Source organism: Typha latifolia, chromosome 5 (genome assembly GCF_019914945.1).
Source record: "Typha latifolia isolate L0001 chromosome 5, TyphaL0001v2, whole genome shotgun sequence".
In the NCBI taxonomy this organism is placed as follows: domain Eukaryota; kingdom Viridiplantae; phylum Streptophyta; class Magnoliopsida; order Poales; family Typhaceae; genus Typha; species Typha latifolia.
The window spans coordinates 2,105,759-2,120,695 of record NC_133090.1 but is presented as its reverse complement, the minus strand read 5'-3'; the positions used below and the strand labels follow the sequence as shown (position 1 = coordinate 2,120,695).

General features: G+C 35.3%; 3 protein-coding genes across 4 annotated transcripts; all 3 read right to left on the bottom strand.

Annotated features, from left to right (window-relative positions):
* Positions 1-412: 412 nt before the first annotated feature.
* LOC140788670 (phosphomannomutase) lies at positions 413-4,049 on the bottom strand. Its single transcript, XM_073138042.1, has 11 exons — positions 3,904-4,049; positions 3,752-3,796; positions 3,596-3,662; positions 3,078-3,154; positions 2,469-2,504; positions 2,335-2,390; positions 2,164-2,263; positions 1,985-2,080; positions 1,820-1,909; positions 1,098-1,149; positions 413-737 (listed from the first exon to the last, which is right to left on the bottom strand). Exons 1-11 carry the CDS (start codon positions 3,970-3,972, stop codon positions 682-684), a joined length of 744 nt encoding a protein of 247 aa, XP_072994143.1. The 5' UTR covers positions 3,973-4,049; the 3' UTR covers positions 413-681.
* Positions 4,050-4,790: 741 nt separating this feature from the next.
* LOC140789917 (WAT1-related protein At4g19185-like) lies at positions 4,791-8,405 on the bottom strand. 2 transcript variants are annotated; one of them, XM_073139825.1, is made up of 8 exons: positions 8,129-8,405; positions 7,597-7,659; positions 7,366-7,482; positions 6,997-7,282; positions 6,583-6,738; positions 6,115-6,266; positions 5,289-5,746; positions 4,791-5,071 (listed from the first exon to the last, which is right to left on the bottom strand). In XM_073139825.1, the coding sequence occupies exons 1-7, from the start codon at positions 8,329-8,331 to the stop codon at positions 5,566-5,568; spliced, it is 1,158 nt and encodes a 385-aa protein (XP_072995926.1). In that variant the 5' UTR covers positions 8,332-8,405; the 3' UTR covers positions 4,791-5,071; positions 5,289-5,565. The 2 variants fall into 2 exon arrangements, with proteins under 2 accessions (XP_072995926.1, XP_072995927.1); XM_073139826.1 differs by having other exon boundaries at positions 4,791-5,063; positions 8,129-8,401.
* A 1,165-nt stretch (positions 8,406-9,570) lies between these two features.
* On the bottom strand, positions 9,571-14,191 carry LOC140788669 (RNA polymerase sigma factor sigB-like). The gene is made up of 7 exons (XM_073138041.1): positions 13,872-14,191; positions 13,289-13,449; positions 11,969-12,565; positions 11,124-11,354; positions 10,891-11,031; positions 10,177-10,377; positions 9,571-10,048 (listed from the first exon to the last, which is right to left on the bottom strand). The coding sequence occupies exons 1-7, from the start codon at positions 13,957-13,959 to the stop codon at positions 9,767-9,769; spliced, it is 1,701 nt and encodes a 566-aa protein (XP_072994142.1). The 5' UTR covers positions 13,960-14,191; the 3' UTR covers positions 9,571-9,766.
* Between the last annotated feature and the right edge of the window lie 746 nt (positions 14,192-14,937).

The following is a 14,937-nucleotide window of genomic DNA, read 5'->3' as shown; positions in this document are numbered from 1 at the left end:
TGATGTAATATAAAGTTAATAGCAGAGAAAAGCGGAATATTACAATTATATTGCTGACGAGATTTTTTAATCAAAACTGAGTGGTCATTAAAAAAATATTAATATTAGAATATAACTGAGTGAAATTTCTCAAGGACAAATTAGTTTGTTTTTTTTTAAATCGAAATTTAGGGGTACAAAATGAGAAGAGAGAAATAAGTGTTATTATTCTAGTACTAAGATAACTGATAACAAAAAACTGATTGTTTAATTACTGTAGTATATAACCATAATAAGCTTTATTTCTATTTCATTCTTATTCCACAAAGTGATCTGGGGCTTAGGATTTCATTCCAATGGATGGTGGTTCCAAAAGCTCCATAAGTAAGTAAATTGAAACATGAAACATCACAACAAGTGTACAATATTGTCGTTATGTAAATGGCTTCTCCATTATTGCAATATACGTTCACAAATGACATATCCATCCCATCTTATAATGTGTCTGCAAGTTTCAGTCGGCAATCAGCTAAATCTCATGAAATATTGGAAGACAAGGATCTTAATATATTATTCAATTAACTTCAATTCAAGTTATTGATGGGTAGAGACGGGCATTTAAAGGCCAAATTGCAAGCAACTAATCCAATCTTTAATAGTAAAAATGATTTGTATCCTCTTCAGGGTTGAATCATCTTGAATTTACTTTGTGAGGAAGATAGATTTGCACTGTTCCTCCGTATCTTCTGGACTGGTAACTGCAAGAATAATGGGACGTAATTACAACACTTGAAAAAACGAAATAGAACTAGTAGTCAATGGTATTGCAGCATCAGCTAAGTAAAGGCTTGTAACGAAACACCCATTTCAACTAATATTCATCGAGGTTAGAACTCTTACAGAAATAGTGATGATAGAAACAAAATTTCCATGAACTGAATGCCTTGTTAGAAGGTAAAGAATATACATACTAAATGGTATCTGTACTTCTCTAAAAAATTTCTAGGAATGTAACTATATACTGGACAAGGTAAAGAACTTAGTCTATTTGAACTTCTTAGCTTAGTTATTCCAGCAACAAGAGCGCATGTTAATTAAGATCAAGAGATTTAACATACCTGTGTGACCAACAGTTCTCTCAGATTCATAAATTTCATAGTCATTACCTCCCTGTACGAAAAAGGAACCAACGTTTACAAGTGAATGCGAACGTGCAATTCAGCCAAAAAAAAATTAGTTAGAATGCCTCTCAAATAATAAAAAGAAAAAGATATAAGAGAAGAGTGATTTGAATTTATAAGGAGGCACCCAAAAATATTTGTAGCTAGCATGCCCCATCTTCGACAATATGGTTGTACACTATAAAGTAGATGGTCGATGAAATGGCAAGAAAATTTTATCAATTCAAACGCAAGAATTTACCCACTGCTCACTGCTATCTAAAAATTGGCATCAGAAATTAACACACCTAGTCCATTAAGTGATTAAACTAGCCTGGAACTTCCACTGGTGACTTACAAAGAAAGTCATAGAAGAAAGGTGGAAGCTGATCTTACACATTCGACAATGAGAAGTTTGTACTACTGGTTTAGATAAAGCATGATGGACACAAATCATGAAAGAGTATGGCCCTTTCATGCAAAAATAACAATAGAGAATTAGTCGTTTCAAAGGTAGTGGCAATGATGGCAAATGTTTCTAACCACTATTTCTATCAGAACCTATTGTAGCAATGTGGTATTATTGCAGTGAATTGCAATATATGAAACTTCTTGTCCTCCTGTGGTTTTATACAGATTACACAATTTAAAGCAAAAATATTTATATCTCAAGAAATCACCTTGTATGTTTTATCCCCGAAAAAATGGATTTCTTGAAATTCATCAAGATATCTCAGACAGTAGGTCTTGTCCCAACCTTGTGGAAAAACCTGAAATTAGAATTGAACAGCAGATGGAATCAACCATGATTATTTCCAAATCTTATTATCATCCATTGGACTTACATCAAAACTTATCTGCCCACCAATGGAAAATGTCAGGTTCAAGTGTGCAAACTTTTCTCTAAGCACAGAGACCATCTTTGGCCTTATATTATGTACCTGAAAGTTATCTATTTCAGTTCCAAGCATTCAAAAGAGTATTGTTAGATCAAAATTTTCCACTTCTGGAAGAAGCTGTAGACCTTATCATACTTCTCAAACTCATCTCGTTCTTCTTGGCTACAGTTCCTCCCAATTGGTGAGACATTAAGCATTCCACTTCGGAACTCTATAAATGTCCCCCTAGACAAATAGCAATATTCAAGACAAAGCCCATACCCAAAATTGATCTTTTAGAAGAAATTTTTACTAACCGTTTTATTGGGATATCCAAGTCAGCAATATAATGAAGTGTGAAATTAATAAATTCCTGCACAAATTTCATGGTCTGATACCATCTTGCCAAAATGCTTCAGTAGTAACAGATTTACAAATTTTGTCATCTTACCTTTAATTTCTCTTCTCCAAGGAATGTTCTCAAACTCTGTACAGTGTGGAAAGAAAAATAGTTTGATTCATTGAGAGCTAGAAAATAAGGGCTTATACTGGTAATATGGATTGACGAGTATAAAAATAGATATTTTAATGAAGTCTAAATGAGTAAAAGTAATGATTGTAGCAGTATGAGTAGGATTCATTTTTTTCATGTGATTTTCACATTGACAGAAGCACCTGAAGTTTCTACTTAAAGAGAAGAATTGGAATTCACTTCATTGCAATTTGCAAGTTATTCAGAGACGAGTCATTAAACTTCCATGAGAAGTATGCAACAGAAATATGAAGGATTCATTGTCAATTAATCAAGGTCCAAATTCTATGGCAAAAAACTAAGAGTATAGATATATTACATCTTGAGATTGCATCTAATAATCATTCTAATAAGGCAGATTTCGTAGATATTTTCAGTTATGCTAGATTGCCAAGAGATGAAAGTTGAAAATGTGATGGAAATTGTACAAAATTAAGGAAGTTCCGGACAATAAGCGGCGTCATTCTTTAATCGATTTCTGAAACTCATTCTAGAAAATTATATTTCACTATGGGAAATGACATCTACCTGGCTACCAATGAGTTTCCCAATCTTGTGTGCTACAAGACCATTTTCCGAGAACACATAATCATAGTCATTAACAACTGCAAAGGAAGATGAATTTACCTTGTTATTGAGGGGTTCGTAAATAAGGAACTTAAAATACGAATAAAAAGAAGTATTACTAAGAAATTTAATGAATAAACCAGATACAAATGCATAGGAAAGTAGCATGTACTAGTAGAGATAAATATTTTAGCTTAATCTATACACCAAATATAAACTAAAAAAGGCTGTTTTATTTATCTCTCATTCCAATTATCGATCAATGAGTAGACACCACAATCCACAGTAGAAAAAACAAATAAATAAAAGCTCTGAATGCTACTTAAATTGCAAGAACATATAAGCAAGAAATGAAAGAAGATTTAAGGGATTCAAATAGATGGATGCCAATACTCCTAATACAAGAGCAAAAAAACCTTAAAAAAAATATCTTTATACATTCTTCCACTATATATATGAATTTAGAGATAAATTCAGACCTGATTTGCCAAGTTGCTCAGAAATCTTAACAAGATCAGATCCCCCAACCACACCAACTGTAACCACCTGCCATTTACCAAAATAATAGCCAACCTAAGCTCAGGATCACTTCTTATTCCATCCCAGAATAAGGCACGGAATAAAAAGCCTGTTACCTCCCGGAGCTCTCTCATAAACTCGAGCATCTTAGGCGTCACCACCTACAGAAAAGAAAAAAAAATTAAAAAAAAAGTTGAAAAAAGAAACACGAGAGTAACTACAGAGTTATTCTGGTGGATAAAGTTTGTTATCGAGTGACTTATTCTGCCTTTCTTGGAGCGGTGAGAGTGCCGTCGACGTCGAACAAAGCGATAACGCCTGGTAATCTCCCCGCCATCTCTCTGTCCGCCGGATATTAATTTAACACACCCGGATAAGTAGAGATTGTGCTAAATTACTAATAGAGCTCTTGACACCTAAAACGGACGGATCCGATCTATTTATAGTGGGATGTTCGGGAAACGGTCCCGATGTGTCCACGTTAAATGACCAGTCTAGCGTTTGAAACGTGGCGCGTCCGGAGATACACGTGAAATGGCCTCGGTGTTGTGTGGAACTGAAAGGTAACGAACAGCATACAGCGGACCGAACCAGTAGGATATGCCCACTTGTCTCAGAGCTACTTAAGTCCTTCCCCGCCAAATTTATTGCCAAGTGCTCGTCTAATTATTACTTAAGGATATTAATTCGTACATCTTAAATATAAATTAAATATATCTATAATTAATTATTTTAAATAAATCTATATCAAAAATTATATTTAATTATTAAACTATGAATAAATATGTTCACTGTGATATAAATCTTATTTGGAAAACGCACCTTCGTATGTGATAAAATTTTATGTATAATTTCTCTAAGAAAATTTTTTTATTAAAATATACATAATAAAGTATTTAGTTATAAAATACATTTAAGAAAGACTTAATTCATAAATATATCTCCCTTATGCACAAGTAGAACAGGGATAACTGTAATTTTATCATAGCCAATTTCAAAAAAAACTTAAACTCACTTCTTCAGATCCAATATCAAACTGACACACTAAAAACTTAAGTTGTTAAATAAGATTATATATTTCATATTTTATATTTTAACACAAATATTTAACCTTCAGAAGTAATTAAGCACAAAACGAAACACATGCTAGCAGTCTTTCAAGCTTAACAGCAACTATAAATAGTGTCCACAGGGGTATAATTTCTTAATTCTTTGAGGAACATCCACAAGACCACAAGTAGCAAATTGTACAACAATGCTGAAATTTATTACAACACTTCAAAGTTCTTGATTAACAAAATAGTATTGATATTGATGTACAAAGAATTTGTTTTGTATGCACGAGAGAAGAGGGGGAGAGGCGGATGGCGATGACTTCATAGAAGCAGACTGAAACAAGCTTCTGAGCCACATTAATTGAGGTAGAAGCTGATGACCTGCATCACAATGAGTATGAGATTCACACAAACTTTAGTGGACATTGCAACTAAAGAAAAGGAAAAAAAAAAAAGAATTGAACCAGGCATATGATATATGTATATGCAAAAGGAGACAATATAAAAAGGAATAGGACTTGTGATAAAAGGAATGAAAAGATACGAAGAAAACATTTATTTGTGTGAATAGTGAACCTTAGGTTAGTAAATATTTTACCCTGTCGCTTGCTGTCGCTCCACCAGCACACAGTAGAAGAGATATTGAATTACTGAACCTTCACATTCAGCTTCCATTCAGGATGCTGATGCTGATATCCTACACTTTTAATTGAGAATAACAGGACACAAAAGCAAAGTAATTGTATTGTAGAGAGTTATGTTGTTCCCAGTACAAAGTAGCCTTTCCACACACAAGGATGATTTTCTTGTCCCATCCCGTGCTAAGAAATTACCCAAATGAAATCTTTTATGAATCATCGGGCACAATATCAAGTTTAAGGAATGATGGAGGAGCTGGAGAACTTCTTCTGTGCCTTGAGACGTGGTAAGTTCTCTTGAAGTAGAGGGTCAAAGTCTTCATCTCTGTAACTAATCGCCATATCTTCTTGTCTCTCCTTGTATCGAGCCCAAGTGACCAGGTACAAGCCAGCAATTATAAGAATCCCTCCAATAACACTACAAGCAGACAAGAGTAGCAATACAATGAAATTTAAGTATTTGATATTTTCCAAAGATAATAAAAGAAAAGAAACAATGAAGTCATGCTGCAGAAGATTCTGGCGGTATTTTCACTGTCCCATTAAATTTAGGAAAAAAACCATGGAAAAGCAAAAAATGATAAGCAAAAAACAGAAATCTTATAAGCTCTACAATGAGAACAGATTTCCACCCTAGAGGAAAGCATTAAAGTAATAAAAGAAAACAGAGTTACCATGATGGATGAAATGGTAGTGGTTCTCAAAATGCACAAGCATATAGCAAATTAGGGGGGAAAAAGATGACAGACAGAGAGATTAATAAATCGATACACATTTTGGTCGAACCTTCCAAGATATATGGGTGTTCCAAGGAAGATCGTTGACAAGAAGGTAGACATTGCAGGTTGAAGAGGATTGTACAATGCCACCAGGGAAGGCCCTATAATTTTGTTGGACCACGTCATTATCGCGTAGTTAAGAGAAGAGGCAACAATTCCCTGAAAGTGCAAGTCACTTCAATTGTGTTAGATATTTATAGCATGTTACTCATCATGGTGTATTACTTGCACTGTATCTACTCATGGTATGTTTAGAAGTAAAAAGTTGTGCGCCATCATATAACAAATAGTTCCGTTGGAACTAAGATGAAAAATTCTGAATGATAATGGAGATGGGAACAAAAGATCTTTTATATCAAATGCTTACAGACAAGGAATAGGGATGGGACTTGAGAACATTTATCTGACAAGGTAAGGTTGAGTTACTGTCTTATACAATTAGAATTACCCATACAAACTAGATGCAGAAACTTACAGCATATAGAACAGCAATGAGCTCGGATGGCGTCAATATCCAGTCCTTATACCCATTAGTTGCAAATAAACCTGTCACTATCATCAAAAGAGTCCCAAAAGAATACGAGTACGCAGTCAACGATAGACTTGCAGGATACTTCGTCAACACTGGAGCCTGAAATTATAGCAAACTTAATGTTAACATACATAGGAGATAAAAAATGTAACTACATGAACACTAGAGAAGCAATATCAAAGACTAAATCGTCCAAAAGAAAAATAAGGCTTAAAATGCAAAGACAATTTTCACAAATGTTATCTTATGCTCTTTCAACATGTTTCCTTTACCACAATATTGCATTTTTATATGGTTTTGAAATCTAAAAATTCACTTTATCATAAGGATTAAAACATTCAGTTCCACAAGCAGTACCTGTAAAACTAGATAAGTAGCCATCAGGAAACAATTGCCAATTAAACACAAAATACCAATGTGCCACCTCTCAAGCCCAAATCCTACTGATTCAGATGATAACCATCCAATCATCTGTGGGTCAGTCTTCAAGCCCATCTCATTCTGACCAACTAGATCCAAACCAGCTGGTCCAATTAAAGTCGGGCCTCTATAGAAGACCATTAAGATGGCACCGCAAACACAGACAAGTGTTGCTGCAACTTTCACACGTCCAACATTTGTGAAAAGATTCACCATTTCAACGCTGCAACAATAAATGGTTCAATCAAACGTTCCAGAAGGAGCAAACTTTAGTTCAAGGCAGAGCAAGGGACCATCGAGAGATACCCTAATATTGCAGCCAAGATAAATGTAAAAACTGGTATTGCAGGCTGAAAAGCTGCTGCATATGTTGGATTTGTGTAGTTCAGACCTATGAGAAACAAAAGCTGGTTCCCATATATCCTAGTAGAAAAGTACCAGAGAATTTAAAAGTCATTTAACTGGGACAAATAATTCAAGTTACCTCTAATCACATAAAGGAATTAAATTGAACAGCTGAAAAAAATTGAAGCATACCCAGTTAACCCAAGAAGGAAAAATGATGCTAGGAGGCTACCATTTAACGGACGGCGGATCCTTCTGCAACAATCAAGGTTTATATGAAGTCCAAACAGTACAGAAGTTTAACAAATACAGATGACAAATTGTGAAGTTGAAAGAATAACCAAGATAGGTAATTTCCATACAGAAACATTATAATAAGGTAAAAACGAACAATCAAAATTCTTGCCATAAAACATTGCTTCAATGACCTATAAGGAACGCAAAGTAATGGTGGGCCTATTCAGCCCAAAAGACGGGCATCAAATCAAAGTCGACATTTTCTTGTCTTCCGTAATTCAGGTAGATTCAAGCACACAGAGTCTGTAAGCAGCTCATCAGAGACCACTAATGATCGGATTATGGCTGGTAGAAACAAGAACAATCTACCCAAACTTTAACATGTTTGTTTCTTATCCAATTTCAATTCAATTCCAATCTGCATCGGACCCTATATTAAAAAGAAGAAATTTTAAACGAAAGGAATAAAATAAATTGTTTGTGGTACCGATCATAGAGGAAGGCAGCGGGGGCGAGGATGGAAAGGGCGACGATGTCGCGATAGAGGCAGAAGACGATCTGGTTCATCCCTACGTTAAGCACCGACTTCGTCAGCACGTGGTAGCCGCCATACGCCACCTGCACCACCGCCATTCCCACGTGCGCCCGCCACACCTCCCCTCTCCACCACCCACCGCCCAAAGACACCATCTCTTCTCTCTCCTCTCCTCTCCTCTCCTGTCTCTTTGCTGCTTTCTTGCTCTACTTCTCCTAATGCTTTGATCTTATCCATTTTGGTGGCTTCCATTTAAATATTAGTTTTGCTTGTCTCTCTCAAAGCGGTCGGGAGAAAGGACGGTGGTACTTCGGAAAGCCCACCTCCCCAAATTTCTTACTCATTTTAGACTTCACTACTTGGGTAAAGCCGCCGAGAATGAATCTTAGTAAATTAATTCATAAAAAATGAAAATAAAGGACTTATTTTTATCAAACTAGTCCTCTTTCAATTTTAATTCAAAAAAATAATATATTTTAGAAATACTAAACTTATCAACACTCGCCTTATTCAAAAAGAGGAAATACTAACATTTGATTATAAGTTTTTAAAAACGCCGATAAGTTTAGTGTTTTTGTTAAAACTATACTGAGATCTCATTTAGTAATAAAATTTAAATAACAATTTATTTTAATAAAAAAATATAAAATTAGTCTAGTTTGGCAAAAAAAGATTCCTTATCTTAAATACTTGGGAGTTGGACTGTCCGTCCACGTTGGATTATGTGTGCTGTTCTGATTTTTTTTTTCTTTTTTTTTCTTTTAGGTCCTCATTTTTCACATGATAATTTTAATAAAAATCGGTAACATAGTAGGACGGCAGGGGGACTAAAAATGAAGGCTTTTATTTTTAGGGTTAATTATACCTGTCCTCCCTCTGAAATTATCACTATTATCTATACTTTTTAAACTTTCTTTATACCAATATAGATCTCTGAAGTGAGAAATTTTTTACAACATGAACCCCTGAATTAAGGGATTTATTGAAGATCTATGTAGATATAAAAAAAAAATCAGGATATGTATGTAAATATAATTATCTCTATATTTCAATTTGAAAAGATTCACTTCAAGATTACGTTTCATATTTGCTTGTTTGACTGCATTACTCAGAAGCTAAGTCAAAATTTCTATTATGACTTGTTAGAAGGGAATTGAGTAAAGAAACAAGAGACGACTCTGAAATATAAATATATATATATATATATATATTTATTTATAAGTAGTTGTTAGCTAATTTAACTGACAGTTATAACTACTGCAGGTTATACTTTTGTAAACTCCTCCTAGAGGTACAATTTTTTAGAAGACATTAACACCAACAAAGGAATTAGAAAGAGAGACCTAAAATCTTATTCTTATGTCCAAAAACATGCAATTAATAGAGCTGTTCACTGCAAGAGAAGTCCATCTTTTTTATATATTTTTTCAATATTGCTAGATCATAGCAGGCGCAACTCGATAGAGAATTACATCCTTTCCCATGATAAATTTTACAGGTTATACTATAAAATATTCTAGATACAAAAATTTTAAGAAAATGGGAGAAAGAACAAGAAGAAAGGGGGCATTAACTAGTTGAATTGAGCCCTCATGAGATCAGATACTGCCGCAAGTTCTTGGTTCTCTTCTTGTTCTTTAGTTTCCGAAAAGCACATGATTCGATTTGCCGAATCCTCTCCCTGCTCACACCCATCAATTCCCCAATCTCTTGTAAGGTTTTCATCCTTCCATCCTCCAGTCCAAACCTCCACCTCACCACTTGCTTTTCCCGTGGATTCAAAGTATCCAGCACCTTGTTCAGATCTTGCTTCATGAATTGCTTAGTGAGTATCTCTTCTGCTGTCTCAGCATCGGGATCTGCGATCACTTCCTGTAAAAAGACCATGAGTTCGTTTATCAAAACCAGGAAATTTGAACATAAAAGCGAAGATTAATGTTCTCTCAGAAAAAGGAGACTAATAGATCATGGAAATCATGGACGAACTGAAGACTACTTACTGAAGGCTTTAGGGTCTGATTGATGCCAATCTTTTGGTCTAAAGATCTCGGAGCTTTAGGGGCCAGCATTACTGCTTCAAGCCTCTTCATTGACAGCCCTGCTGCCTCTGCGACTTCTTCATAATTAGGATGCTTTCCATTCTCACTGTAGAGTTGCTTTTTAGCCTCCCGGACACGGTAAGTTGCCTCTACCATGTGAAACTGTTCACAGACACATTGAGATTTAAAAATTATAACCTGGAGGACAACAGATTATGTGGAAATACTGGGCACAATACTAAGTCGATATTCAACTGATATGATCAATTTAGATGTTTCACTATACACTAGATTCTTATCTTTGATATATACCCTGTAGAGAATGGCAATGATGAAAAAAAATTGGATGTGTACAAACTTGAAATCTAGAAAACAAGTTGGTGGGTAGTGTTACCTAACCTTCTAATTGCAGTTGAAGTCATTAGAAATTTCTATAGACTACAAAAGGAGATAATTTTATTTTCAGATTTATCTTCATCTCTTGAAGCACAGCAAAGCAAAAGTCCAAATCAAGCCCATCTGACCCACCAAAATGTAACGCAAAGACTAATAAGTCTATTTGTTGCCAACAAAATGTAAAGCAATCACTTATGAGTCTATTTGTTTCCAGCAAAAAGGCATGTGCTACAAGTAATAATCAATTTGAATAAAGGCAAGTAGCAAAAAAAAACATACTGGTAAGCGGATTGTCCTAGATTGCTCTGAAAGAGATTTGCGAACAGCTTGCTTTATCCACCAGTGAGCATAAGTGGAAAACTTAAATCCCTTTGAAGCGTCAAACTTTTCAGCACCCTTAACCAAGCCCCGGCACCCTTCCTGCATGGAAAAAAAAAATCCAAAATCAAAATTTGAAACTGGAGATCAGCTTAACAATAAACTACATTCCTTCTACATGAATATGCAAACACCTGAACAAGATCCTGAAGGTTCATTCCTGCACCCTGATAGTTTTTCGCAATTGAAATAACAAGTCGTATGTTACTCTTTATCATTTTATCCTTGCAGAAGGTACCATAATTCAAACGTTTTCGCAAGGTCTTCTGGTCAACTCCAGAAGCTGCTGCCCATTGGGCAAAGGTCGGCTGGCCACCATTCCTTTCCGCAAGATCCTGTTGGAGCCTTTCCAGCTTTAACATGTCCTGCAGAAATTTATTAACTAGCATAAGTTGGACAGTACAGCTAAGCAGCTTAACTCTGTAAAAGATAATTTAGTGATACTTAATCTGGCATTAAACAACTTGACGAACATAATGTAACACAATTGCTAGTAAAACATTAAAAACTGTTGGATAATGTGACATCAATATCTCCCATACGAATGGTAGTTCAAAAAAAAAAGATCATGGAAAAAATTCACAGTTCTAACCAGATACCAAACCAAGAGATTTGACGGCATAAATGTAAGCAAAACCTAAGTATTTGAGTTTCTTTTTAATCAGCTTTCACAAATCAGAGAGAATGAGGCTGCTAGATTGCTGAAGACCCTTCAACTATCTAATATATATATATATAAGTAATTATTTCTATCAGAGAATATTTGGGCATGCTTCTGAATTGATAGCTAGTACAGCCACACGTTTGATTTAACAAACCTAAAATGCACGTTAAAAGGACTAGCAATTTGTATGTTGTAAAGACTTAATAAGACAACCTTATTTGCATGAACATCATTATGTGTTTGACTCTTAGAAGCTAACATCTTTAGATATATAAATCTGAAGAGATCTTGTACATAAAATGTAGCAGCTCTTACCTGAATTCCTTCTGACAACTCTAACTCTTCAGATGCAGTGAGAAGCTTAGATGTGCTTGTTGTCCCCCTTAAGTATCGTAAAGGGTCAGTATAATCAATCTCCTGAAAGTGGGAACGCTTTTTCTTTCCTGATGATCCTGACTTCAAAGGAACAATATTTACAGCAGCCTTCTCAGCTGCTCTTGCTCTTCTAGCTTTCCTCTCAATTTGTCGTCCAGATTTCACAGCTATGCTTTGAGTATGTTGCATCTTTTGCAGCTCAACTTTGTCATGCATCATACCAGGAAAGTCACTCTCTTTATAAGGATCATGGATATTCTGTGCATCAGGGGATACAGATTCAGTTGTGAAATGACTTGCTTGGGATGATTCCATTTCAGTGAGCATGACACTCTCGAGCCGGAAGATGTCCTCAGATGAAATATCATCCTTCTTCTTCAGCTTGACAGATGCATCACTTCCAACCATCTGAGCTGCATCTTTGGCAACTTCAACAGCTGCTTTAGCAAGAGCAACTGCCTCAGCTGCAGCGGCAACTATTACTGCCTCCTCACTTGTGAGAAGGGACTCTGTTGCCAATCTTGCCTCAATATTGTTCTGGAGAAATCAAATAAGAAAATAAATAGAAATTAAAATTTTGTTTTTCATAAATTAGAATATAAGAAACCAGATTTGTTAGTACAGAATTTAATCTACTTGTTCTACAATCACAAATAGGGTCAATCTTATGAAATTGGCATGACAGAACAATCAGAAAAATACATAATTTTCTGGCCCTCATTTGGATCATACCCTCATTAAGCTACTCCAGCAGGAATTCAGAGAATATGACTGCCGCAAATTGTTTACAGTGGTTTCTGTATATAACAATACATTCTGAAACGTACATGGAATTATATAAGCAAAAGCTTGTATGCTTCTTTATACATTTAAGATTCAGATTTTACTATCTCTAGAATAAGATAGTTTTGCAGATCCTGAATTTACTAAGAAAATGGGATACAATATAAGCAAAAACATCAAATTTGAACTTTACCAATTATTGATAAAAATATAAAAAAGACTTTGACCAACTCATCTAACATGAAATGAAGCTGTTCAATCTGATGGAATTTACGATGCTTCATTTTCCTCCAAACTTTTGGGGATCTAGTCATGACGAAATATTCCCTTACCATAAGCTTGTAAGTTACACTTTACAAATTTCCACAAACTTTATTTTCATGCCTTCGTTTGAAATTCCCCTCATTCAATTAGTCATACAATGAAATTCTATTACAGATTAATCTTCACAAGAATACTTCGCAGCATCTATCTGACCTTGGTAGGTGGACCAAGAGCTCCCATATACGTGAAAGGTCTAGTAGCAGCCAAGGAGGTTGAATAAGCTTCCGAAGAAGGTAGTCGCTCAACATCAATTACAGCTGCCACTGGATTTAAAGCACATTGGCTCCGAAAACAAACAGAATCCCTGGATTTAGCTGCATAAGCAAGAACGAAATGCGTGTGACATTTATCAGTATCCCTTCTGATCAAATTGAGGTGAATCGCTAACAAATAAAGGTAGAACAAATGATACATAAGAACAAAAGAATTCTTTTTAAGTAATGGGTGCTCATTATGATGAGGGGTGGAAAAGTAAAATTAATCACAGTAATAGAATCCTTTCCTCTCGCGTATCAATTCAAATAGGTAGCACCAATACACCATGCCACAACAATCATAAAAGTTTACGATTTTTTAGGTTCAATTCCTCTTTCCCAACTATTTTTCTTTCTTGCTTTCTTTCATGTGCCCATTTTTAGCAGGAAAGAAGTAAATTTTGCAGCGACTCCGAGTTCGGATTACAGATGCAATCTAAACACAAGCGGAACCAGAAGCAATACGAAGAAGAAGACCATACAGTGAAGTGATTGAAGAGAAGGTCTGGAATGGGCATCGGAGGAGGACGACGACGACGGGAACTTAAACTGCGGAGCCAAGCACGCCATTCAAATATACTTCTCCTTCCTCTCGTCTTCGTCGCCGTCCTCGTCTTCGTCGTCGTCGGCTTCCACTTGCTTTCTTCGGTCGTCGAGGGGAGGTGAGGCAGCGGCCGGGTGAGTAAAGAGTGAGGAAGAGAGGAGGAGGCCAGGAGGAGGATGAGGAAATGGATAAGAAGATCGAAGCACCGCATGGAAATTGGCACGAGTGAGAACTCGAGGCCTGGCTCGGACCACACACGCCGACTTCGCCCACGTCAACCGATATTTTTTTTAGGGAGATTATCAAAATAACACCCTATATTTTCATCATTTTCTGATCAATAGTTTGAAAATTTTGCATCCCCACCTGAACCAAAAAAAAATTCTTAGAATTTTTATATAACATTCCAAATTAATTTAACCCAACCATTTTCAAACATAAAAGTATCAATAACAATATATTATGTTAAAATACAAAAGATAATTTAAATGACCTAAATAACTTTGTATCTCTTTTCCATTTATTCTTATAACTAATATTTTATGGTGGGATGGGTTAGATGGTGACAGGTGGTATGGCTAAAAAAAGTGCTTATTAGTATAGGTCTAAGTCAAAATAAATAAAAAATCTAAAGGTATTTTCGTAATTTAATTTGTAAAGTTATATAAACTACATAGCAAAGTTGATGACAATTAGTTGAAGTAATGATACTTTTGAAAATTATAGAAAAATAATAGAATTTTCAAAAAATAAAAATGTCAAAGTAACAGTAGGGTGTTTTATGAAAATTAATGGAAAAAAATTAAGTGCTGGCTTACAAAATCTTCAAATACTGAGTGTTAATAGAAAAATAATAAAAATATAGGGAGTTACATGAACATTTCCCTATTTTTTTATTAACCGCAATTCTTATCGGGTGCTGGTACCACCGAGTCTGACCCGGTAACTTATCAGTTTCGGGCTTTCAACGTTGTCCCGAACTGGATAATTTGAGTGAGGTTGAG

Coding starts and splice junctions, on each gene's coding strand:
- LOC140788670 (XM_073138042.1), bottom strand. CDS start 3,972: ATGGCGGGGAGATTACCAGGCGTTATCGCTTTGTTCGACGTCGACGGC. Junction 3,155..3,595: donor TGAGCAACTTGGCAAATCAG/GTCTGAATTTAT, acceptor CTTCCTTTGCAG/TTGTTAATGACTATGATTAT. Junction 2,391..2,468: donor TTGGAGAAGAGAAATTAAAG/GTAAGATGACAA, acceptor AAATTTGTGCAG/GAATTTATTAATTTCACACT.
- LOC140789917 (XM_073139825.1), bottom strand. CDS start 8,331: ATGGTGTCTTTGGGCGGTGGGTGGTGGAGAGGGGAGGTGTGGCGGGCG. Junction 7,283..7,365: donor ATCTTGGCTGCAATATTAGG/GTATCTCTCGAT, acceptor TTATTGTTGCAG/CGTTGAAATGGTGAATCTTT. Junction 6,739..6,996: donor CTACTTATCTAGTTTTACAG/GTACTGCTTGTG, acceptor CTATAATTTCAG/GCTCCAGTGTTGACGAAGTA.
- LOC140788669 (XM_073138041.1), bottom strand. CDS start 13,959: ATGGCGTGCTTGGCTCCGCAGTTTAAGTTCCCGTCGTCGTCGTCCTCC. Junction 11,355..11,968: donor AGTTGTCAGAAGGAATTCAG/GTAAGAGCTGCT, acceptor AAATTTCTGCAG/GACATGTTAAAGCTGGAAAG. Junction 10,378..10,890: donor CTAGGACAATCCGCTTACCA/GTATGTTTTTTT, acceptor GTCTGTGAACAG/TTTCACATGGTAGAGGCAAC.